This window comes from Schistocerca serialis, chromosome 8 (genome assembly GCF_023864345.2).
Source record: "Schistocerca serialis cubense isolate TAMUIC-IGC-003099 chromosome 8, iqSchSeri2.2, whole genome shotgun sequence".
Classification (NCBI taxonomy): Eukaryota; Metazoa; Arthropoda; class Insecta; order Orthoptera; family Acrididae; genus Schistocerca; species Schistocerca serialis.
The window spans coordinates 200,345,619-200,372,445 of record NC_064645.1 but is presented as its reverse complement, the minus strand read 5'-3'; the positions used below and the strand labels follow the sequence as shown (position 1 = coordinate 200,372,445).

The 26,827-nt window shown below is 38.5% G+C and overlaps 1 protein-coding gene across 4 annotated transcripts in view; it reads right to left on the bottom strand.

Moving 5' to 3' along the window:
- LOC126416283 (testis-expressed protein 2) overlaps positions 1 to 26,827 on the bottom strand; it is a 301,194-nt gene that overhangs the window by 83,791 nt on the left and 190,576 nt on the right. For all 4 annotated transcript variants that reach the window (XM_050083929.1, XM_050083932.1, XM_050083930.1 and 1 more), the window contains one exon: positions 24,158 to 24,521. In XM_050083929.1, the coding sequence (XP_049939886.1) occupies positions 24,158 to 24,521 (364 nt within the window). The remainder of the gene's footprint in view (positions 1 to 24,157; positions 24,522 to 26,827) is intronic.

The window sequence follows — 26,827 nt, the reverse complement described above, 5'->3', positions numbered from 1 at the left end:
GACACTGCTAGCCACACGGAAAATGATTTAAATCCAAATAGAGGTGTTTTGCAGGATATGCTTCCTGCAACACCCTAGAAGGAAAACAAAGACAGGGGATGAGATGGTCAGATGAAGTTAACCGACACCTCATGTTCTGTTATTACCAAGCAACAAACTTAGGAACCAACACAACTGGATACAGATCACAACTATACACAACATTTATTACCAGATACCCAGAATTAAAATTTTTAACAGAACAACGACTAGCTGATCAGATCCGTGTAATAATAAAAAATAACAGGATACAACAGTCAGAACTAGAAAACATCAAACAACAAGTACAACAAATACTGGAACAAAATAATGTGCAATCAGAAGAAGAAGAAAATACAGTAATGGACTCAAACATCCCAGAGCAAACAAACAAACAACAACATGCATCAATTAAACAATCAGAGGAAAACGAAATCTTAAGACAACCACCAGAACAAGCACAAATAGATATAGAAGAAAAATTTCAGCTGACATATATAGAATACAAAGACACAAATACAGACATTAGACCATTCTTGCATAGACCACCAAATAACCCACAAGTCGAAACAACAATAACAACTATCAACACAATCATACACAACAAAATAAATGAAAATACAACTATGGAAGAGTTACAACCACTGGTTTATATAGGAGTGCTCACTACACTAAATATACACACTAGGCAGAGATCAGAACAAACCAACACACAGAAGAAACCCACAAAACCAGCATGGCAACACAAGCTACAGATCAGAATAGAAAAACTGAGAAAAGACATCGAACAGCTAACACAATTTATAAGAAATGAAATATCAGACAAAAAACGAAAAAGATTAGGTAAAATCTCACAAAAAGAAGCGATAGAGCAATTAGATGAAAAGAAGCAGAAATTTCAAGCATTGGCCAAATGACTTAGAAGATACAAAAAAAGTGAAAATAGAAGGAAACAAAACCAAACATTCAGCACAAACCAAAAGAAATTTTATCAGACAATAGATAACACACACATTAAAATAGACAATCCATCAAACATAACAGACATGGAATACTTCTGGAGCAGCATATGGTCAAACCCGGTACAACATAACAGGCATGCACGGTGGATACAAGCAGAAACATACACATACAAGATGGTACCACAAATGCCCGAAGTGATGATTTTGCAACATGAAGTCACCCGAGCAATTAATTCTACGCACAATTGGAAAGCCCCTGTAAAAGATAAAATAGCAAATTTCTGGCAAAAGAAGTTCACCTCAACACATTCACATCTAACTAAATTATTTAACAATATGAATATAATAGAGGGAAACATTCCACGTGGGAAAAATATGTCTAAAAAGAAAGATGATGAAACTTACCAAACAAAAGCGCTGGCAGGTCGATAGACACACAAACAAACACAAACATACACACAAAATTCTAGCTTTCGCAACCAATGGTTGCCTCGTCAGGAAAGAGGGAAGGAGAAGGAAAGACAAAAGGATATGGGTTTTAAGGGAGAGGGTAAGGAGTCATTCCAATCCCGGGAGCGGAAAGACTTACCTTAGGGGGAAAAAAGGACAGGTATACACTCGCACACACACACATATCCATCCACACATACACAGACACAAGCAGACATTTGTAAAGGCAAAGAGTTTGGGCAGAGATGGCAGTCGGGGCAGATGTACAGAGGCAAAGATGAAGTTGAAAGACAGGTGAGGTATGAGCGGCGGCAAATTGAAATTAGAAATTAGCGGAGATTGAGGCCTGGCGGATAGCGAGAAGAAAGGATATGCTGAAGGGCAAGTTCCCATCTCCAGAGTTCTGACAGGTTGGTGTTAGTGGGAAGTATCCAGATAACCCGGACGGTGTAACACTGTGCCAAGATGTGCTGGCCGTGTACCAAGGCATGTTTAGCCACAGGGTGATCCTCATTACCAACAAACACTGTCTGCCTGTGTCCATTCATGCGAATGGACAGTTTGTTGCTGGTCATTCCCACATAGAACGCTTCACAGTGTAGGCAGGTCAGTTGGTAAATCACGTGGGTGCTTTCACACGTGGCTCTGCCTTCCGGGTTACAGGACTGGAATAGGTGGTGGTGGGAGGGTGCATGGGACAGGTTTTACACCGGGGGCGGTTACAGGGGTAGGAGCCAGAGGGTAGGGAAGGTGGTTTGGGGATTTCATAGGGATGAACTAAGAGGTTGCGAAGGTTAGGTGGACGGCGGAAAGACACTCTTGGTGGAGTGGGGAGGATTTCATGAAGGATGGATCTCATTTCAGGGCAGGATTTGAGGAAGTCGTATCCCTGCTGGAGAGCCACATTCAGAATCTGATCCAGTCCCGGAAAGTATCCCGTCACAAGTGGGGCACTTTTGGGGTTCTTCTGTGGAAGGTTCCGGGTTTGAGGAGATGAGGATGTGGCTCTGGTTATTTGCTTCTGTACCAGGTCGGGAGGGTAGTTACGGGATGCAAAAGCTGTTTTCAGGTTGTTGGTGTAATGGTTCAAGGATTCCGGACTGGAGCAGATTCGTTTGCCACGAAGACCAAGGCTGTAGGGAAGGGACCGTCCATTATGACAGCTGCCACCCATTCCACATCAAACGGTCCCTTCCCTACAGCCTTGGTCTTCGTGGCAAACGAATCTGCTCCAGTCCGGAATCCTTGAACCATTACACCAACAACCTGAAAACAGCTTTTGCATCCCGTAACTACCCTCCCGACCTGGTACAGAAGCAAATAACCAGAGCCACATCATCATCTCCTCAAACCCGGAACCTTCCACAGAAGAACCCCAAAAGTGCCCCACTTGTGACGGGATACTTTCCGGGACTGGATCAGATTCTGAATGTGGCTCTCCAGCAGGGATACGACTTCCTCAAATCCTGCCCTGAAATGAGATCCATCCTTCATGAAATCCTCCCCACTCCACCAAGAGTGTCTTTCCGCCGTCCACCTAACCTTCGCAACCTCTTAGTTCATCCCTATGAAATCCCCAAACCACCTTCCCTACCCTCTGGCTCCTACCCCTGTAACCGCCCCCGGTGTAAAACCTGTCCCATGCACCCTCCCACCACCACCTATTCCAGTCCTGTAACCCGGAAGGTGTACACGATCAAAGGCAGAGCCACGTGTGAAAGCACCCACGTGATTTACCAACTGACCTGCCTACACTGTGAAGCGTTCTATGTGGGAATGACCAGCAACAAACTGTCCATTCGCATGAATGGACACAGGCAGACAGTGTTTGTTGGTAATGAGGATCACCCTGTGGCTAAACATGCCTTGGTGCACGGCCAGCACATCTTGGCACAGTGTTACACCGTCCAGGTTATCTGGATACTTCCCACTAACACCAACCTGTCAGAACTCCGGAGATGGGAACTTGCCCTTCAGCATATCCTTTCTTCTCGCTATCCGCCAGGCCTCAATCTCCGCTAATTTCTAATTTCAATTTGCCGCCGCTCATACCTCACCTGTCTTTCAACTTCATCTTTGCCTCTGTACATCTGCCCCGACTGCCATCTCTGCCCAAACTCTTTGCCTTTACAAATGTCTGCTTGTGTCTGTGTATGTGTGGATGGATATGTGTGTGTGTGCGAGTGTATACCTGTCCTTTTTTCCCCCTAAGGTAAGTCTTTCCGCTCCCGGGATTGGAATGACTCCTTACCCTCTCCCTTAAAACCCATATCCTTTTGTCTTTCCTTCTCCTTCCCTCTTTCCTGACGAGGCAACCATTGGTTGCGAAAGCTAGAATTTTGTGTGTATGTTTGTGTTTGTTTGTGTGTCTATCGACCTGCCAGCGCTTTTGTTTGGTAAGTTTCATCATCTTTCTTTTTAGACATAAATTATTTAACAGTTTCATTGCAGACCCATACACATTCCCTGATACACTTACACATGGAATAACTTATCTGAAACCTAAAGATCAAGCAAGCAGACACAGCAAACCCAGCAAAATATCGCCCCATAACATGCCTACCAACAATATACAAAATATTAACTTCAGTCATTACACAGAAATTAATGACACATACAACACAGAACAAAATTACAAATGAAGAACAAAAAGGCTGTTGCAAAGGAGCACGAGGATGTAAAGAGCAACTGATAATAGATGCAGAGGTGACATATCGAGCTAAAACTAAACAAAGGTCACTACACTACGCATACATTGATTACCAAACAGCTTTTGATAGTGTACCCCACTCATGGTTACTACAAATATTGGAAATATACAAAGTAGATCCTAAATTGATACAGTTCCTAAACATAGTAATGAAAAATTGGAAAACCACACTTAATATCCAAACAAATTCAAATAATATCACATCACACCCAATACAGATTAAGCGTGGAATATACCAAGGAGACTCATTAGGTCTTTTCTGGTTCTGCCTTGCTTTGAACCCACTATCCAACATGCTAAATAATACAAATTATGGATACAATATTACTGGAACATACCAACACAAAATCACACATTTGCTATACATGGATGATTTAAAACTACTGGCAGTAACAAATCAACAACTCAACCAATTACTAAAGATAACAGAAATATTCAGCAATGATATAAATATGGCTTTTGGAACAGACAAATGTAAGAAGAATAGCATAGTCAAGGGAAAACACACTAAACAAGAAGATTACATATTGGATAACCACAACGACTGCATAGAAGCGATGGAAAAAACAGATGCCTATAAATATCTATGATACAGACAAAAAATAGGAATAGATAATACAAATATTAAAGAAGAACTAAAAGAAAAATATAGACAAAGACTAACAAAAATATTGAAAACAGAATTGACAGCAAGAAACAAGACAAAAGCTATAAATACCTATGCTATACCAATATTGACCTACTCATTTGGAGTAGTGAAATGGAGTAACACAGACCTAGAAGCACTCAATACACTTACACGATCAAAATGCCACAAATATAGAATACATCACATACATTCAGCAACAGAAAGATTCACATTAAGCAGAAAGGAAGGAGGAAGGGGATTTATCAACATAAAAAACCTACATTATGGACAGGTAGACAATTTAAGAAAATTTTTTATAGAACGAGCAGAAACTAGCAAAATACACAAAGCAATCACTCATATAAATACATCAACTACACCATTGCAATTTCATAACCACTTCTACAACCCTTTAGATCACATAACATCAACAGATACGAAGAAAGTAAATTAGAAAAGGAAAACACTACACGGTAAGCACCTGTATCATCTAACACAGCCACATATCGATCAAGACGCGTCTAACACATGGCTAAGAAAAGGCAATATATACATTGAGACGGAAGGATTCATGATTGCAATACAGGATCAAACAATAAACACCAGATATTACAGCAAGCATATTATTAAAGATCCCAATACCACAACAGATAAATGCAGACTTTGCAAACAACAAATAGAAACAGTAGATCACATCACAAGCGGATGTACAATACTAGCAAATACAGAATACCCCAGAGGACATGACAATGTAGCAAAAATAATACATCAACAACTTTCCATACAACATAAACTAATAAAACAACACGTTCCCTCATACAAGTATGCACCCCAAATGTACTGGAGAATGATGAATAAAAATTATACTGGAACGGAACCATTATAACAGATAAAACAACACCACATAACAAACCTGACATCATACTCACCAATAAAAAGAAGAAATTAACACAACTAATCGAAATATCCATACCCAATACAACAAATATACAGGAGAAAAAATTGAAAAATACATCCAATTGGCTGAGGAAGTCAAAGACATGTGGCATCAGGATAAAGTTGACATCGTACCAATTATACTATCAACTACAGGAGTCATACCACACAATATCCGCCAGTACATCAACGCAATACAGCTACATCCAAACGTATATTTACAACTACAGAAATCTGTAATTATTGATACATGTTCAATTACCCGAAAGTTCCTAAATGCAATGTAACATATACCGAACAGTTAAATGGAAGTCACGCTTGATCAAGGTCCGCATTACTTTCCATTTTTGACCAGACATAATGTTTGAGAAGAGAAATATTATTATTATTATTATTATTATTATTATTACTGTTTCCTGCCTCCACAGGGGAAAATGACAATTACAATAAAATAATAGAAATCAAAGCCAGCATGGAAAGATTTAGGTGTCAGTTTTTCCTACATGCTATTCAACAGTGGAACTGTATAGAAATAGTGTGAAAGTGGTTCATTGAACCATCTGCCAGGCATTTAAGTGTGAATTGCAGAATAATCACACGGATGCAGCTTCAGAGTAGACAGGTAGATATAGATGTAAAATAGATGTCGATGAATTAAAAGTGGCAATATAAATTGCCATTTATATCCACAAAAAATAGAGAAGTATGTGTGAAAATTTGTAAATGCATTAAACCAAGGATTAGCACATTAAATTTTAACATGATTGTTAGCATGTTGTGGTGACAATTAACTGTTCCTTAGGAATGCAGAAAAGGAAACACTGTATTTTGTGGAAAATTTGGAAATTTGTGGTAAGGTCTTTTGGGAGCATACTGCTGAGGTCATCAGTCCTTAAGTCTACAAACTACTTAATCTAACTTATACTAACTTACACTAAGGACAACACACACACCCATGCCCGAGGGAGGACTTGAACCTCTGATGGGGGGAGCCGTGCGAAGCATGATGAATCGCTTCTGGCCGCACGGCTACCCTGTGCGGCTATATTTTGTGAAACAGTTTCAAAAAGCTATTGAATGATACTACCAAAATGTTATGATTTATTGCTTCCACGGATACGAATGCAAAAGAAGGCAATGTAGGAATTCCAAATGGGGTGAATGTCAAGAGGGGTACATAACTAATACAAACAGAAAAAACTGAGTGAATTTCAATGTCTAACAAATTAAAAATCACAAATTCTTTAACTAAAAATTAATGTTGTTGGAAAGTTCTTGTAGAACATAATTACTTCAGGGTTACAGGAGACCACTCACCAAAAAAAATGAGAACTTGCTAGCTTTCAGAGTTATCCTTTAACCGGCTATAGTACACACACACACACACACACACACACACACACACACACACACACACACGCCTATGCCCCTCTAAAGCATTTACTAAAAAAAAAAAAAAGATTAAAAATCTTTTATGGGAGTATATGAGGATAAAGATCCTTCACTGATAACATAACTGGAAAAAAAAAGAACAAAAGAGGATGTGGGGGTATTGTTTGAAGATGTAACAGAAAAACTAAAAGCAAAATATGATCATTATTTCATGGTGTTATAATTTCACCAAGATGATAGGAGGCAAGATCCAGAGTTCATGAAAACTGATGTTGTCTTAAGAGTGCACATCCTAAAAGAACAAAATATAAAGAGTTTTTAACAAAACAAGATATACCTTAAGTCATGAAAAAACACAAATATAAGAAAAATATGTGGATGGAGAGTGGAACAATATTGTCACATATAACCACAATCAAGTCCAGATCTGAAATCAGAGTCACCAATGAAGTACAACATTTAGCACTGAAAGTATGTCTATTACAAAACATGGATGTCCAGACAGGATGGAACAGAACTCTTGCACGAAGTGTTCTGCTATTTATACAAACACCGAATATTCCAGAATATGCAAACATTGAAATAGTACGATTATTTCAGGAAGCTTCCAGAAATGATAAACACTAAATAAGAAATAATTGCCAGTGGCTGAGTTTGAACTTGTGACCCACAGCACACAAGCAAGTGATGCTAACCACTATATCACATTACAGGCAACACAGCTCATGCCACTTAACAAAATAAACTATGAATCTTTGAGCTATGAAACCATTTTGAAAAGTGTAAAAACATAAGCAGCTAAAATTTATATCAAGGAAATCCAACAACATACAACTAGAGTAAACACAAAAAATTTAAATAAAACAAAAAAGATGACAATAATTCAAGCACCACCTCAGCACTAATACTAGCGGACTCAATTTTTGAGACATGTTCTATAAGGCCAACATACACTGACATTTAAAGTTGTCGAAGAAAAAAGAAAGGGCAAATGTTTCTATATTCTGAATCACTACACAAGACTGGCTGAAACACTACAAGAAGCAAAAGCTTCTATGAAAAGTACAATGCTTTGAAACAGAAGACACATCACTTCAGATATCTACAACATGACAGAAAACTGAAGAAAGAACTGAAATAAAACAAACAAGTTGTAAATTATTTTAAATGAAAAATACAAAATTACTTAAATATCAAACAACGATTAGTAAAACAAAAAATAATGAGTTTTAAAATACATGTTTGTGCAAAGATTTCATTTGAAAAAACATAATCCCAAAAGAACTCACAGTGATATAAATGAACACAACTGCAACAACCCACAAAATGATTAACTCTAGGATTCATCAAAAATATTTGTAGCAGTTGCCAAAGGAGTAAAAGCAGAAAGCTCTAAATCAGGCAATAAATAACAATAACAAATGTAACATGCAACAAAATAAATATAGAGCACATAGCAGTGAAACTATTAATGAGAAAGACCAATTTCTCGTTTCACGTGACCACATGTTAAAGAACATCAATGTACTCAGTTAAAAAATGGATGTCAACTCCAAAATAAGGTCTCATCATTTGTATAAACATTTAATCAACATTCACAGCTTAAACAAAACATAATCAGATGAATCTCACAGGAACTGTAAAGGTGTTTTTCTGTGGGGAAATATTTTCTTCTGAGCAATAGTGAGGAAGATCTTGCCAATGAAACAAAAAAGATTACTTGAACTGCCATAAAATTTTGCTATCAATATAGAAAGTGTTTTCAAAATGAAATTACAATCAAGTGAATACAAAAAAAGATATCTACCAATGGCAGCAGACAGACACAAAGAAAAGAGGCATACTGGCAACTTCTGGAATTAGAGGTTCACATAAAGAAATAAAAAAAAAAAGTGAGAGATTCTGGGATTACTCAAGAAAGCTAAGTAAGGCCTTGGATCCAAGCTATGAGAGTAAATCAAATATAAACAGGATTTTTGTTCTTGAGCATCTATGGTTGACAGGACCATGGTTTTAATATGCTTATATGCTTCTGGGAGGGGGAGGAGGAGGGGGAGGGGGAGGAGGCAGGAGTGCGGAGGGCCAGAAATTCCTCACTCCAACCACTATAACAGTAGTGTTCACAATGTCGGAGCAACAGGTGCACCTTTCCATTGTGCAATGCTTTATTATAAAATTTCTTATTGGTGAAGAAATTCAGGTTACTGAGGAATTTTTTTGGAAATTGTTTATAAGCATGAACTCTAGAATGAGGTGAGAGCTGTATGTCACCATAACAGACAAGACCAAATGATTCAAAAATCATCCTCTTTCACAACACCACCAAGCCCCATACTGCAAGAAATGCACTGGATTCAACTTGACTATACTCCCTACAGCCCAGACCTATCGTCCTGTGATTTTTGTTCGGCACACTTAAAAAGTCCTTAGGAGGGCAACAATTTGAAGATGACAAGACCATGGACAGATTTGTGCGCAATTGGCTCATGACACAATGAGCTACATTCCACAATACTGGAATAAGAAATCCTCCGTCAAGTGGGAAAAAGTATTGCTGAAACAGAAAACTATAAAGAAACATAAATTATATTTGTCTTTTATTTTTGACAAAATATTTTTTAAATAAAATCTGGTTTATATTTGATTTATCCTTGTACTGCAGCAGGAAAATTTAAAACCAAATGCACACAATGCACAAAAGCCAAGTAAAGAAAAGACAAAACATATTAACACGTATGTTTGGAATATTTCATATTACTTTTTATTATTATAAAGAAAAGAAGAAGACAACATGTTAAATTAGTGTAGTCTGGTGCCATTTTAAAAGTTCATTAGTAGTTGTAATGCAATGCAAAAGATTTCACACAAAATTGGTTTGCAACAGAAAAATATTTATTACAAGCAGAAAAAGTGTATAACAAATCTTAGTGTTACAAGACACTGTATGGCCAGGAGAGAATCTTCCAACACCACAGCTTAATATTACTACAAAAAGGCCACAAGACGAGTAGAGCTAAGAGACTGAAGTCAGAAGAGGAACTCCGTGGTCGAAGTTGTAGCACCAAGCTTGTAATAATTCTCAGCTTTGCCACAGGATCATATTGTGCAAATCTCACAATGTTTCATAGATACAATGTTGGACGCCTTCAGGTAGTGGTAGCTATTGTTGTCACTGCTACAATGCATGACTGAGGACTTCTACAATGCGTGACTGATGATAGGCATGCAGCGGCTTCAAAATTTCTCAGTCCAGGAGCAGGCAATATGTATGGTGGGGAAATGCTCACCATTGGAGGAAACAGTGCTTATAATGCACCCTGGTGGGAGCCACACACAGTCCTTCCATGCATGTGGGCAATGACTCTGCTGCCAGATGCTCCTGTGGTTAAAACCTGAATTAAATCTCAGCAGAGTGCTGAGTCAGTCATGAAGACTGAAGTCTTACATTCAGTGTCTTCTTTCTAGGATTGTGTTTTTAAGGAGGCCACACATATCCTCACGGCAGACAATTATCAACACAGATAGTTGAAAACCTGTATCTATGTTGATAAGATGCAGGTTTTTAACTATCTGTGTTGATAAGATTGTCTGCCGCGAGGATATGTATGGCCTCCTTAAAAACACAGTCCCAGAAAGAAGACACTGAACGTGAAACTTCAGTTGTCTTGTTAAACCCACCCATGTATGATGGTGTTCAACACAATGTCTTGCATGGTTCAGCAGGTCTGCTCAGTATAAGATTTAACACATTGGCATGGGATCTTGTATAAGCCATGTTTCCTAAAGCCAAGATTGTCTTTGATCAAGCATAAATAAATCCTCAATTTTGCTGCTGGCTGAAAAACAAACTTGACATTGTGTCTCTTGAGGAGTCTTTCTATTGCTCAAGACATGCTGCCAAAATACAGCAAAAACACCATTGCAAATGGTGCCTCTGCACCTTTATTTACAACCCTGCTTTGAACTTGCTTGGAATGGAATGTATAACTTGCCTGAAATGGAATGCATGGTGTATTTGCCAATCAGAATAGCCGTTCTGTTTGAACACCGTTCTTAGGTGTTGTAGTTCACCAGGCAGACTGTCAGTATCTGACACCACATCTGCTCCACATACCAAAGAGCGTAAGACACTACCGCACTGTGCTGGACGATAACAGCTCGCGTCTTTGTGTTGGTCTGCTGCAGTCACTATGTTCCAGCATACTGCCGTCTTTTCTTATAACCATGATACTGTAAGGTACCATTTTATTCCATCTCCATGGTGAATTGTATATTTGGATGGAATCGTTTCAAATGCAGGGGAAACATTGGTAATGTGTCTATTCTAGGGGACCACAGCACAAATGTATCTTCTGCATACTGCCAGAAGCAGGGGGGTTGAAGGTATGCTAAATGCAGTGCTTTTTCCTCAGAGTCTTCCAAATTTATTGCAGATAAGCTCTAAAGAGCCCTGCAGAGGTACTTTTATAAATAAAGATACTACTTCAAAACTAATCAAAAGATCTGACAGTTGTAACTTAAGCGCCTTCAGTCATCCTATGAAGTCCTCTGAATTCCAGATATGATAGTCACATTTGCCAACAAGAAGTCCCAACAGTGAAGTAAGATGTTTAGAGAGGATATAGGTAGGGGCTCTAATATTGCTCACTACAGGACAAAAAGCAGAGCCATCCTTATGTACCTCCAGTAGGTCGTACAGTCTAGGGGGAACTGCAGCCTGCTCGCACGGGCCCTTAATGACTTTAGTCAGAGTAGAACTCTTCTTAAATAGATTTAATGTTTTTCTCTGAATCTTGCCAGTCCAATTCTCTCTTAGATTGCAATAAGCAGGATGATCGAGCAGTGGCTCTACCATTCCGTTGTATTCATCTCGTAAGAGAAGGACTCAGGCATTCTGCTTGTTGACATGAAAAATAATGAGGTCTTTCTCTGTTTTAAAATCTTACAGAGCCTTCCTTTCTGGTAAACTGATATTAAACTTTCTTGGTGGGTCTCAGGTTAAAATTTGGCAGGTGTCCTTTCTAATTGTTTCTGCAAACTCACGAGGAAGTTTCAAAATTTCCTGCGCTATCCCAGCTATCACATCTGGGATTGGAGCTTTCTCAATCACCGAAACCACTGCATCATCTAAGATCCTATCTGTGAAATTAAACACAGTACACCAAAGTGGTGCATTCTCTTCTTGCAGTTGGGCCTCGAAACCAGTATATTTTTAGATTTGGCAAACTTTACCTTGGTGTTTGGACCAGACAGCTAACGCCCTGGTACCCAATCTCAGGATACAGCTGAGAGGTTCCAAAAGATCTTCAGATACAGTGACAGTAATTTTATGGACATAATGTGAAGTTCCCGTCATGTGTAAGCTACCAGCAAATGAAGATACCAAACAGCCATATCAATGAGATCTGCACAATATTATCCGACAGCAAACCCAAGAAGAGTATCTGCAACAGATCCATTGGGAAAGTGAGATCTGCACAATATTATCCGACAGCAAACCCAAGAAGAGTATCTGCAACAGATCCATTGGAAAAGTCTGAAAAGTCACATCAATTATAATGTTTCCCTGTTAATGTTGCAGCGCAATTAAAATAACATGTGACAAAATAATACCATTGTCTAGTAACATCAACAATGAAACAGCTTCATCTCCTGCACCACCAACAGGTGGCAGGGACATCTCACTCTGTTGTCACACCGTCAGTAAACAATAGCATGTGGTGACAAGCAAGAGTAGCTTGCTATGCTCCCATTGTCTCACTGTGAAGTAGCATTCTATGTTTGTTAGCTGTTGTGAGCTATTGTTTTGGTGTAGCATTGCTTTAGTAGTAGTGTGTTAAATAGAACATCTAGGAATATGTTTTCCAGCTTCAAAGAAATTGGCAGTTGGGCTGGGAATTCAATTCATAGATAAGGCTGCAAATTTTTGCACTCTGAATGAAGTGCAATAGTAGGGGTCCAATTTTAAATGTGATGGTCAGAGCAATAGCTGCACTTAACATTCATAAGCTTACAGTGCAGAGGATTGGAAAAGACAAGGAACAAAAGAAAGATGAGGATGATGAAGCAGCCCCACATCATTCACATCTGGAAGCACCAAACACGAAAAGAACTTATGACAAATGGGTAACTTCGCTGGATGCAAAACAGGAGGATGCAGTATACAGACATCTGTACAGTTATATTAACACAAGGAGTACCATACTTTTGAAGAAACATATTTTTAACTCCTGAGTAGCAGAGTTATTTAATGAGAGTAGGACATATTTCCTAAACTGCCTTCCTGTGCTTGTATTCCAGAGCACTACTATTTGTCTTCAATGTTTATCATTGAAAGAAGAATTATAGAGGACAGGAGATGCTTGTATTTGCATGCTGTGAGAAGCATTGCATTCAAAGACATTATGTGGTCTGACAAGATGGATGTTACAGGTCAACAAAAGGCTGTACAAATCACACCAATCAAGGAACAACACAAGCACAAACAGGCATGGGTGCCAGGATAACTGGCCATCATGCTGGCTTGTCTCAAGGCTTTATTTCAAACTGATTGTAGCTGTTTGGTTATAGAAAACAAGGTGGCAGCCAAGGGTAAATGAATGCCACAATTTTCTCAGAATAGTTATCTAATTTTTTGTCCAGTATTCAACAATAATAAAGGATAATGTTCCATAACACTACAGCATGTCAGATAAAGCTCTGACAGTGTAGTAGAGAAAGACAGACATTTTGTTTTGAGGGCAGAGAAAAGTTCCAACTGCAGAAACTGAACCTAAAAGAAATATTGACTAAGTGGGGTACATGGAAATCATAAAGCTTACAGCAAAAATCCGCATGCTGTAGGTCTACAAAATTGCTTCAAAATATCTCACACACTGGATTCTGATTAAACATATATTGGCTCAAGTGAGAAGTAACCTGGCAAGAAACTGCGGTATTGACAGTGTCTTCATTGACTGTACATGGTGCATCACGTGCGGCCCACATCTCTGCAGAAGAGACATTCAAAATGACCACCACAAGCCGTTGCTGAAGAGGACTCATCATATGCCACCAGGTGATGGTATACAGCCATCAGAGGACATCGAATTGCATCAACTCATTGAAGCAACTGTGATTGGTCTGTGTGTCTTTTTAATATGCCATACTCAGAACTCCATCTTATATTATCTTCAGATTACCATCAGACTACTCTCCAGATCATGCCGAGTATACAGAAGACAGTACAGTGAGACATTACAAACCTAGCACGAATCCAAGTAGAACTTTTCAAACCTAGCACAACACTATTGCTTCTCCAAAAGCTAGTGAATACTGATAACCAGTACTAATAGAATAAAGAGAGAGAGGGATCGCACAGTGACTACAGTGTACAAATTAATGTATGCTTTATACTGAATTATTTTGATCATTCTATACGGTTTGATGTGTTCTAGAGTGTTCAACCAACTTGTTACACCAACAGACAGAACAGAAACAATAAGAAATATATCTCAGTTATTTAAATTGAGGTTGGAGAGGGGAGAAAGGAAGGAAAAGGAAAGAACTGTTGATGTCAGTTACATTGAGACTTTATGCGGAATCAGCAGGAATGAAAACGTATGTCGGACCGAGATTAAAACCCAGGATTTCATGCTTGTGTTAAGCAGTACGCCATGTGGACCCAATGTTTATCGCAATTGCATTGACTACTTCAGTATGCCTTCCAGCTGACCCAGATTCCCACCTAGTGACACCAATCTGCAATTTCCATCCATGTCCTCCATGTTCACTACTTTGAGATTCCTGCAGGAGTTTGAATGGAATTGTGCAACTGCACTGAGATGGTGGGTTCTTTGCCTATTGAGCTTGTATAAGTATATGATGAAACACCCCCAGGATGCCGTAAAATTAAGATTTATTAAAAAAAAAAAAAAATTGAAACACCAAGTACCCGGGGGTTGACAAAGACGTTAATTATGAATGTGCGGTAAGGCACAGACAAACAAAAACATTTTCTCATTCAATGGGTTGTACAGTTTTTTTGTTCTGAGACAGACACAAACTAACTCTCATATGTAGAAGGATGATGAGGATGTGCGATTTTAAAGATGAAGTATTGTTATCTCGATGTATTATATGTGGAGTAACTGATATAATGTTACAAGTACCATATCAAGCATTTTATTTATTGATTTAAGTGAAGAGGAAAATTACAAGAAGAGGATTTTCATGATTACAACAAGCACCGGCGTCCCCAGAGTCCTCCGCCGCCTGCAGCTTCAACAAAAATGTAAGGAAGTCCGATGCCCGAAAGAATACCAATAAGCACATAACGTGTTAACCACACAATCATATACAATTATAATTTATTCAAAAAATCTCTTTTTTCTTACATTAAAAGCTGAATAAATTATACGAAAGCATGGTGTCTGTTCTTTCGCACATGTTCAAAAGATCAGACACCATGCGGAATCTGCAGCTGTGACACATATTGAGGGTGGAGGGGGGGGGGGGGGTGGGGGGGGTGGGGGGGAACTCAAGTCCCAATGCAGCTGACATCGATAGTTCCTTGTGGTATATATTGTGTAAAGTGAAGGTGGAAGGGGAAGAAAGGAATGGGATCTGAATCCACCATCTTCAGTGCAGATCAACACGTATGTTTGAGCTACTGTGGGAATCTCAATGTAGCGAGCATGGAGGACATGGACGGCATCTGTAGATAGTTGGTGCTAGGTGGAATTGTGGGTCAGCTGCGAGATGTGCCGAGATAGTTTGCGCTATTGCAATAAACACTGAGTCAGGATGGGACAATGGTTAATACAACTGCCTAGTAATAAGAAGATCCCAGGCTTGAATCCCTGAATCCTAGTCTGGCATCACCGCAGGAGCCACAATGTCCAAAAGAACAGACACCATGCGTTCATATAATATCTCAGTTAAGTATGATGAAAGCAGATATTGCAAATATTACTTTGTATGACCAATCTCAGTTTGTGAGCCACACAAAAAGGTAAGCAATGAAAGAAATGTATGAAGGACTGCTGGAAGAGCGCATAAAAGAAATGGTCATTTCTGATGGTCCAGCACCATTTTGATGTTCAAATAATTTTCAAATCTTGTCTCTCATTGATATTTCTTAGTGGATTCATGTCACTCTGTCTAGCTTTGTCTCCTCTTGCCTTATTGTCCAACATGACTTTGCTATTTAATTCTTAGAACTGATAACTCTTTCCTCCCATTTTACCAGACTCATGGCTCTCAGGTTCTGAAAAGTTCTAGTTTTGCACCCTTTTTTCATTTTTATATCTGCTGCCATTTGTCTACATTTTAATGAAATTCTATTATAAGATCACGAACTACTTCTCCCTCAAAGTTTTGTAAGACTGAAAGTGGGGATAGAGGAAAGATACAAAAAAACCATATTGTGAGTATGAAAGATAAAAGAAATGAAGAGACTCTACATCCAGTATGTCCTAAGTTCCTGTAACCATCCTGGTCTCAACCTTCATTAGTCATTGTCCTTACCCATCTAGCCCCTTCCCTGTTCCCATTCCCAGCACTACACAGCCCTCTACTCCACCAACACACCCACAATCTTTTTACTTCTCTCCTTTTCTGTTATCCTCCATCTCCCATCATGTGCTGCTGCTTGCAGTCTGGAATCAGCAGCCAAAGACTGTGGTCATGTGTGTGTGTGTGTGTGTGTGTGTGTGTGTGTGTGTGTGTGTGTGTGTGTGTGTGTGACGAACGACTTGTTAGCCCAAAGCTTACTTTCAGACTGTTTGTTTGTTGTTGTGCCTATCTGCAACTCAGCATCTCTGCTATATGGTGAGTAGCAACTACCCCTTTCATAATATTGTCATTTTCCATTTTTTGAAGTGAAGTAAAGTACTTCAAGTAAAATAATTCACAAAAAGAGAACATAAATAAAATCTAAAAATGTCCTCAGAAAATTTAGAAAATAAATAAAACACACATCAACACTGAAGAATATACGAGCAGTAAAATGGGACACTAGGCTAGTTCTGTCCATCACATAAGATTCCCATTGAGAGAGAAGTGATGCAGGCTCCACATTTTTCAACCAGTAAGACAAAAAACCAATGATTTGTTTTGTGCTTTAGTCCAACACAAATAAGGCAGATTACTGCCATGAACCAGGTAGCATGTGGAACTGAGATCAACACTATGTCTATGGCTGAGAACTTAGTAAGGAGCAAACTTTGTGACTGGAAGTAACATGAGCTAAAATCAAAATGAACAAAGCCACAGTCATCTTGAACACAACACACAATATCACAGTTCCACTTCAATGTCCAGGTCCAGCAAGTGAGTTAATTGTTATAGGTGAGGATCAGTGTACAGAGCCTTGAAAGACAAGATACAAATAGCTGATCATCCGCTGTGATGATCATTTATTTTCTGTGGCTGTGAGACATCTTTCGTGTCTGCTGGGATTGTGGCTGCTGCAAGGTGAACTATCTGATACACAAATACTATTGCACATGCTCTCTGAGTGTGTCTCCATATTGCTGCAGTATCAGAATATCACACTTCATGGTTCATACAGAGCACATATGAAAGCAGAAGTTAAAAAGTGAAGATTACAAAAAACATCTTATTGATACATTCAGTCAGTAATGGTACTTTTTGTTACAAATTATGTAGCAATTCTCAACAAGAATATAAAACTAAAAAGAACTACAGAGCTCTTGTTTGACAGCCAATGTACATCAAAAACTCTTGTGATTTCTACTGATCCAGAAATATAAAGCCCTTGCTCAATGAAATGATTATAGATAGTATATGTGTGTTTTATGGCTTCGTGATATTTTGAAGTCACTGCCATGTGAACTGTGACTCTCTCACTACCAACAAACAACAGACGATACAAATTTTGACAAGATGCAGTTCACAGAAAGAAGACAAAAGATAAGAAACACAAAAAATGGCTGATGGTTGTAATAAAAGATACATATGGAAGGCAGTAGGTTGTAGAATAACATGATCACAAAAGGTCTGTGATCACAAAAGGTCTGTGAAAATATTCTTTCTTTACTTTCCAAATAAAGGAAACAAACTGGTAACTGTTTTCATCTGAACCCCTAGAAAGCAAAGCGGATTATATGACACATGGCTAAGGGGCAACAGCTCTTACAATGTCTGAAGAAAAAGGGGAAAATGGCATTCACAACAGGGGTTTGACTCATCAATTTTATTAAAAAGTCATCTCCACCAGTTTTTAATTTATTTGCAAACAGTGTGAGATCTGCATCAGTGAGATAGGGTATCATACTAATGCTTCAACAAGTCATCCCAAGCCTAAAAATTGGTAAGCGCATCATTGAAATGCTTAGTAACTGATGTTTCCAAGTACTAATGGGCAACAAGATGAGTTCCCAGATGAAGCTAAACATCTGGCTGCCACAAGGATATGTCCTGGCCCCTCTCCTGTTTACTTTTTACATATCAGATATGCCTGAAAGCCACATCAACAAAGTTTAGGTATGCTGATGACTGGGCACTGAAAAGAAGCAAAGATATCTTGAAGTTACCGAGTTAGTACCGACTAATAATTTTTATTAATTATTGGTGAATATTTTCGCAAATGGGATTTATAGCCAAGTGTCATTGAGACAGCAGTGTCACAGTTTCACCTAAAAAATAAGTTGGCCATCAAAGAGCTTATGGTCTACTTTGAAGTAAGGCTACTCAGATGTAACATAAGCCAAATTATCTAGGTGTCACACTTTATGTAGTGCTCAGTTACAAACAATATACATTAAGAAGATCTCCCAAAATCAAAACTTGATATAACATTTCCAGTAACTCTGATGTACGACATGGCGATCCCCTGTTTCAACACTCTGTACTTCTGCTCTTGGACTGGTTTACCCTGTTGTTTTGCAGCTTCAATAGCACTCATACAAGGCTTGTTGACACACAGCTCAACTGTACCACACGTCTTGTAACCTACACCTACTTTCTGGCTACCAATATTCTGCCACATAACACCTCTGTCTCTGCAAAAGGGAAGTGCAAAGAAAAATTCTCATCTCCCTGTTCATGCACGCTTTCTATCAATCGATAAAAGAGGGCTTTGCTTCCATTACCCACCCCTGGAAAGTACAAAGATGTTAGCTGACAATGGATTTAATACTAAGACAGCTGGAGACACTCATGGCAGATTAATGCTATGATGGAACACCTTAAAGGGCCCATACATATAAACCAAATCACTTGGCTTTGAACTGCCACACCAGATCTGGTCAGTTCTTAACAGAATAAGTACCTGTACTGACAGGTGTGCCACTTCTCTCATAAGAGTAAGAAAATAACTTCTCCAAGTTGTGACTGCTGTGCTGAATAGCAGGATTTTCACCATGTAGTCCAGGTATGTCCTCTAAGGGCTTTCCCTTGCAATCCAATAGAGTCTCTGGTGATGACAGAGGGATCAATAGATCAAATTCATGCTCTGGATATTAGTTTGTAATTTGAGATAATAGCAAATATTAATTTTTAGTGATGTAGCCATACATTAAATAAAAATAAACGGACGGGAGATTCTCTCTCTCTAGGAAACACATTACACTCAAGCTTAGAATATGCTCTAGGATTCTGCAGCAGACCAGAGTTAAGGGTACTGGTTCATAATTTTCAATACCCATTCTTTTCTCCTCCTTATATAGCAGAGTAATCTTCATTTTTTCCCCGTTATTTGGGGTTGTTCATTGTGCGAGTGACATTGAATGCAAGCTAAAAATGGGGTCAGTGTCACATAACACTCTCTGTGAAGCTGAACTGTACCGTAGCTCTGTCAGGGTCTTGTCCTTATTTGTTTTCAATTGGTCAGTTGCTTTTTGGCACCAGGATTGCTTATTTCTACCTCCCCCTTTGGAGAACTTGTGCAGCCATCAGGTAACTACATGGAATTATTATCTTCTTATGTGTAAGATTGTTTTTTAAATGCGAGACTTAAGATTATTTGCTGTTTTCTATTCCTGGACTTGTAACTGACCAGAAGCTTTTGATTCAGTGATTTTACTTAGGACCAGAATTATCTAAGTTTTTTGGAAGGATCTTTCTGTAACCTATGATAGTTGAAGTTTTTATGTTGGTTTCACATAGCTCTCATTATACATGCACAAATTTCTTCAAACCCTTACCTGTCAGCATTTATGCACCCTTTTTTGAACACAGAATGCACTAATCTCAGTTTCCTCAGAATTTTCCAAATACTGGGGGTTACTGGGGGATTTTCTGCATTTAATATGCTTACATAGGACATACCTATCCAGAACACAATGCACGATAAGTTTAAAATCTTTTCACAATTTATCAACTTCCAATGCATTCAAATTAAAAGAAGTGCTAATGACTACTGTATTTACTGAAATATAAGAGGAACTTGATTATAAGTTGACCCCCCCCCCCTCCTTTTTAAGGGGCTTCTTGAGAAAAAATTATTTTTAACATATTCTGATGGATCAAAATTACAAACTGTTTTACTGGCAGAAAAGATCTGCCTAAAAAATTAACATTATACCTATTCTAAATTTATGCCACTTTTTTTTTTACTATCTGCATTTTTATAATACAAAGATACATAAAATAAACAAAAATAAATTGTTTAGATTATTTTGCAGGCCATTTTCTTTTCTATCTTTTTCACTTACTAAACTCTGTTGTCTCTGGTATCACCATTTTTAATCATTATTCTAATAACACAGTTGTGAAATTCATATCTTTGCTGTCAAAAATTTTTGGCAGTCTCTTCCAAATATGTTGCGATTTCTGAGGTTGTAAATATCATGAGACCTGACAACATAGCTGTTTTTATACAAAAACATATTGGATTTCACCTTTATACTGACATGAGAATGTTGCAATGTCTCTTGCTACCAAATATATCATCTGCCCACTGCTCTCTCATTGACTGTGTAGAACCAGCAACTACCACATTCCCTTTTGTTCCCATCACATGTCACAATGACCATTGACAGCAAGGCAGCACGAAACACACAAGTACACCTCTGAAACCTACCTAGACCGTTTTTGAAAAATTAGGAATGGTCAAGACAAGTTGTTTGTATGAAGTACAGGTAATACTGAAGTCTATGTACTTTCCCTTAACACTTACCGTGCGACTGCCGTAATATTACGTCGCGGGTGGAAACGAAGAAAACGCGGCCGCCGTAATATTACGTCCCGCCGCATTCCACATTGTTTTAGTGTTTCAAACGCATTGTTAGCGTTCCCGCTACTACCTGTAGGTCCTGTAATGCTTGTAGTTCATCATATTAGCACTAGATCGCAGTGAGGTAATGCGATATATCCGTATATATTTCCGAACGAATTCACTTGTGTTTTTCACGCGTATGTTACGTGTTCTGTGGTATCCTGTCGATTGTTTACCGTTGATTTTGGCGCTAGTATTTTGGTTTTAGCTTGTTTATCTTCTTTTTACTCACAATGGCGAGTGATGAGGATGCAAAACTTCGAAAAATGATTGAAGAAGTACTTGATGAACCTATTGATGATGATTTTTCCGATTTCGATAGTGACAGTGATTACGAAATGCCGGAAAATAACGATAGTCCAGGTAAGTCTAACATCTTACTAAATCGATGCAGAACAAGACAGTTCATGTTGCGATTGGTTCTGTTACGTTCTGTATTATTTCAGACACAGATTTGTCGTCAGATGAAGGTGAGCCACCGCCTGTGTTCCCCCCCACTCATCATCGAAAGAGGCCAAGATCGAGTGACATTTCACAGGAATGACTGGACTATAGTGGATCAAACACCAAACATTTTGTTATTTACAGGGTCTCATGGTGTGCTAAATAATGTAGGACTTGGTCAGTCTAGTGAATATTTAGGTTTTTTTCTCATTTTATAAATGACAGAGTTATTTCAATTATGAAGGAACAAACAAACCTATATGCTAGACAGAAGCTGGCCACGCTGAGAGCACAAAACAAATTAGGGCCCAATTCTAGATTCAAGCAGTGGAGGACGCTAAAAATTGCTGAAACAAAGACGTTTCTGGCTATTATCCTCCACATGTCAGTCAGTGAGAGGCCAAGTATGGCCAGTCACTGGTGTAGTGATCCAGTGGTTAGCTGCAATTTTTGCCCCAATATTATGCCAAGGGACAGATTTCTGAATATTTTGTCTATGTTCCACATAAATGACAATTCAAAGCAAAAAAAGAAAGGTGAAGTAGACTTTGATGCCCTTCATAAGGTCAGGCCTCTTCTGGATGATTTGGTAAGGAATTTCAAAGAAAGTTGTCAGCCAGGTGAAGCGCTAACCATTGATGAAGGTATGTGTCCTTTCAGAGGGCGTGTAGGTTTCAAAGTTTATATGGCTAATAAGCCAAACAAATATGGCATAAAGCTATACATTCTTGCAGAATCCAAAACTGGGTACATATACAACTTTGAAGTATACCATGGAAGGGACAATAAACTGGACAACAGTGCTTCTGCAGTGGTAAAGCGATTGCTCGGCTCACTTCGAGGTAAGGGCCACACTGTATATGTTGACAGATTTTACACCAGTGTTCAGCTAGCCGAAGAACTGGCTAGAGCCAATACTGGTCTTGTAGGGACTGTAATGCCAAACAGAAAAGGATAGCCCAAGGCTCTCAAAGAGGGTAAACTCAAAAAGGGTGAACAAATATTTCGCCGCAAGAACGATGTGCTAGCATTGCGATGGAAAGACAAGAGGGATGTGTGGATGACAAGTACCAGGCACACATCCTCAATGTTGCCTGTTGCTACAAGAGAAGGCAATGAGAAGTTGAAACCAGTGGCAGTGCTGGATTACAACAAACAAAGCTGGTGTAGACCTTTTTGATCAGGGTCTTTCATATGGAGCACTTGATCACAAAACAGTGAAATGGTGGAGAAAGCTTGCCTTCCACTGTATAATTGTGGCAGTTTCCAATGGTTGCATTTTGCACAGTTGCATCAATGAGAAGAAACTGAGCACTCCTAAGTTTATACAGGAGGTCTGCACTGCGTTAGTGTTACAGAGAGGAGAGAGAATTGAGGATTCTCATGGATCTGCAACGATTGCTCGATTTTCGCAGAAACATTTTCCGAACCGTGTGGAAATGGCAGAAGGGAAGAAGAAACCACAAAGACGTTGTGTAGTGTGTAGTGGAAAACAAAAGAACATTACTGGGAAAGCTGGGAGGAAAGATACTTCTTATGAGTGCAGTGAGTGTAATGTAGGTTTGTGTGTCACCCCGTGCTTCAAGCTTTATCACACTGTGGTTCAATATGCAAAATAGCTTATGTGTATGTAGCTATGCTTTATGTGCAAATGGTATAACAAATGTCTTTTCATTGTCAAATGATCACTTTCCAAAATTTATTTCTTCTTTAAATTGAATAAAGTAGTAAAAATAAATTTTTGACAAAAATTTATTTTCGCAAAATCGAGGAGAAATCCGCATCACTTCTTGGAAACAGTATATGCCCCATACACATGACTGTTAACCCATATAAAGTTGAAACCTTAAAGTTTCAAACCATACCTGTAGTTTTTATGTATCTCTAATTAAATGTCCTTTACAGCTATTTAAATTATGTTGAAAATAGAAAAAATCAGCCAGCACACAGGGAGTGGCATGCAGTTAAGGGCTTAGCATGGTAAGTGTTAAATGTGACAACAGGTGACAATAAAATGACACTGTAAGAATTAAAAGTTGAAATTATTTTAGTCTAAAAGACAGTTAAATGTTGTGTGTTGCACCACAGTGTATTCAAGTTGAAAATTTTCCAGATAGTTTTTGAACTATGTATTGTGTTTTTAAAGCCCATAAAATAGATAGTATTAAACAAAACTGAAACAATGTTAAAAAAGAGGAACTATAAAAACAGACTTATGGTGATAACAATGCATTTTTACGTCATCTTATGGAAATATTTTCATCACATTCCAGTTATAGTTTTGAAGAACTTCATCTTATTTAGTATGTTTTCTTATTAACTCCTTCCTTTCTGTGGTTATTTGTGATCTTATTGATTGCACCTAAAGCTTATATAAAATGAGAACTTAGACTCACAGTTGATAGACTTTGTTGCAGTCCAATGGAACGGCTGCTTCCAGGTTCACACAACTCCAAGTCAAACTGTGACATGAAGCGAGTATAATCACTAAAATTGAGTTGATCCAAAGTTTGTGGAGTTATAGACGCAGTTGATGGAATTGTTGATAATTGGCCCTCTGATTTAAAGGCAGATGATGCAGCTTGACTCAAAAGTGCTGTAACTTCAGCATCACTTGATGATTGTCCAGTTGCTACTTTCGGTGTTGGTGGAGGTGGAGGAGGTGAAGGAGGAGGTTGTGTTGCTGTTACAACAGCTGGTTCCTCTTCATGATTAACAGGACTAGATGCAAATATTGCAGCACCAGCAAATCGTCTGAACCTAACACAAAAAATAAAAATAGATTAAAAATGAACAATAAATAAATATAATGCACATTCCATGGATATCTCTCTGCCTAAATATTATTAAGATAAAAACACAGAAAATTACATACTGACTCACTTGAAATGCCTTCGTAAGGTCCTGATAACATTAGCAAGCACAATTTAAATACACTGCGCATCTTTTTGTCTAATGTGGTTTTACTGAAAGAATATTATTATTCAATGTTGAGTACCACAATAAGGAGGGTAACCTGTTGCCAATCTACCAATCTTCATCAACAACAAAAATTGTCATAGTGGATGGCAATAAGAAGAGGCAATCACTCACCTATAAATGAATCGTGTGGGGACAAAGAGACAGAGAGAGGGAGAAAGAGGGAAAGTGGAGGGAGGGGCGCAGAGTGGTTGGTGGGTGGGGGGTGGGGGGGGCATCAGTCATCTACATCATAACGGCCTAGGGTTGGATGTCGTGTGTGTGTGTCACATAAAATTCCCCAAGATATGCGAGGGTGTACATGTGCGTGCATGCATGCATGGCTGCCCCCTCCCCCCCACACACAAGCACACCTATATATAAAGATAACTCACCAAAACCACACAGTAATTCAGTACAGAAACAACTAAAACTCTATGACATTATATCTGCTTCCTGGCTAACATTAAAATTATCCACCAATAAAATGTAATATATGGTGACCTGTGAGCTTCAATCACCACCAACAAGGAGATAAAATTTCTTACTCCAGTGTTAAGTGTTTGACAAAGTGCTCCACTGCAGACAGTTAATGAAGGTACAAACATATGGCATAGGTTCCCAGGTATGAGCGAGGCTCAAAGACTTCTTAAGTAATAGAACCCAGTGTATTGTCCTCAACAGTGAGTGTTCATCATATATATATATATATATATATATATATATATATATATGTGGACGAAGTGAGCAGCAGTCTGTGACTATTTGTGGATGATACTGTGGTGTATGGGAAGAAGTCATCATTGGGTGACTGTAGGAGGATACAAGGTGACCTCGAGAAAATCTCTAGTTGGTGTGATGAATGGTAACTTGTTCTAAATGTATAAAACTGTAAGTTGATGTGGATAAGTAAGAAATATAATCCTGTAATGTTCAAATACACCATTAATAGTGTACTGCTTGAAACAGTCATGTCAATTAAATATCTAAGGCATAACGGTGCAAAGTGATTTGAAATGAAACGGGCACATAAGCACAGTAGTAGGAAAGGTGAACGGTCAACTTCAGTTTATTGTGAGAAATTTGGGAAAATTTGGTTCATCTATAAAGGAGGCTGCATATACAACACTAGTGTGGCCTATTCTTAAGTACCGATGATAGGGTCGGGTTTACGGAAGATATCAAAGCTACTTCATATGTGGGCTATTAGATTTGTTATCAGTAGGTTCAATCAAAACAAAAGTATTACGGAAATTCTTTGTGAATCCAAGCATAAATCCCTGGAGGGAAGAAGACATTCTTTTCGCAGAACACTATTCAGAAAATTGAGAGAACCAGCATTTGAAGCTGACTGCAGAACAATTCTACTGCTGCCAACATACATTTCATCTAAGGTCCATAATGGTAACAATAAGAGAAATTAGGGCTCATATGGAGGCATACAGACAGTTGCTTTCCCTCGTTCTATTTGTGAGTTGAACAGGAAAGGAAATTATCGGTAGTAGTATGAGGTGCTCTAAGCCATGCAATTTACAGTGGCTTGTGGTGTATGTATGTATGTATGTATGTATGTAGATGTAATGCAGAATGTTACTTTACCTGCAATTGTTTTTTTCTGTGTTGTGTCCAATTCGACACTGAACACTACATAGATACTCATTTGAAATACAAATTCTGATGACAGGACCAAAAAACAACAACTTAAAGAGTCAAGGGAGCCTCTTTCCTTTGAATTGCCTGTGTATACTACACTAAATCCATTGCTCTCATTTTAAATGTTATAAAAATTAGGACTTAAAAAGAAGTTGTATACAGAATGTATTTCTATTTAAAAATGGTCAATTATAAAATATTTCTGGGCTTCTTAATAGGCTAATGACCATAATACAATGGAATGATGAACATTCATCTCTCAAAGACCATCCCCACCACAAATCTGAACATGCATCATGGGTCAGAGACAATTATTAAAGAGTCATTCCGTAGGTGGGAAAGCAACGTTACAGGGCACAGATGTCTGTAGTTATAGTGTGCAGATGTCTGTAGCAAGGATGGAATCTGACAGGACTGAGAACAGGACTGGTCCTGAAAATGCCAGCAGCCTTGTT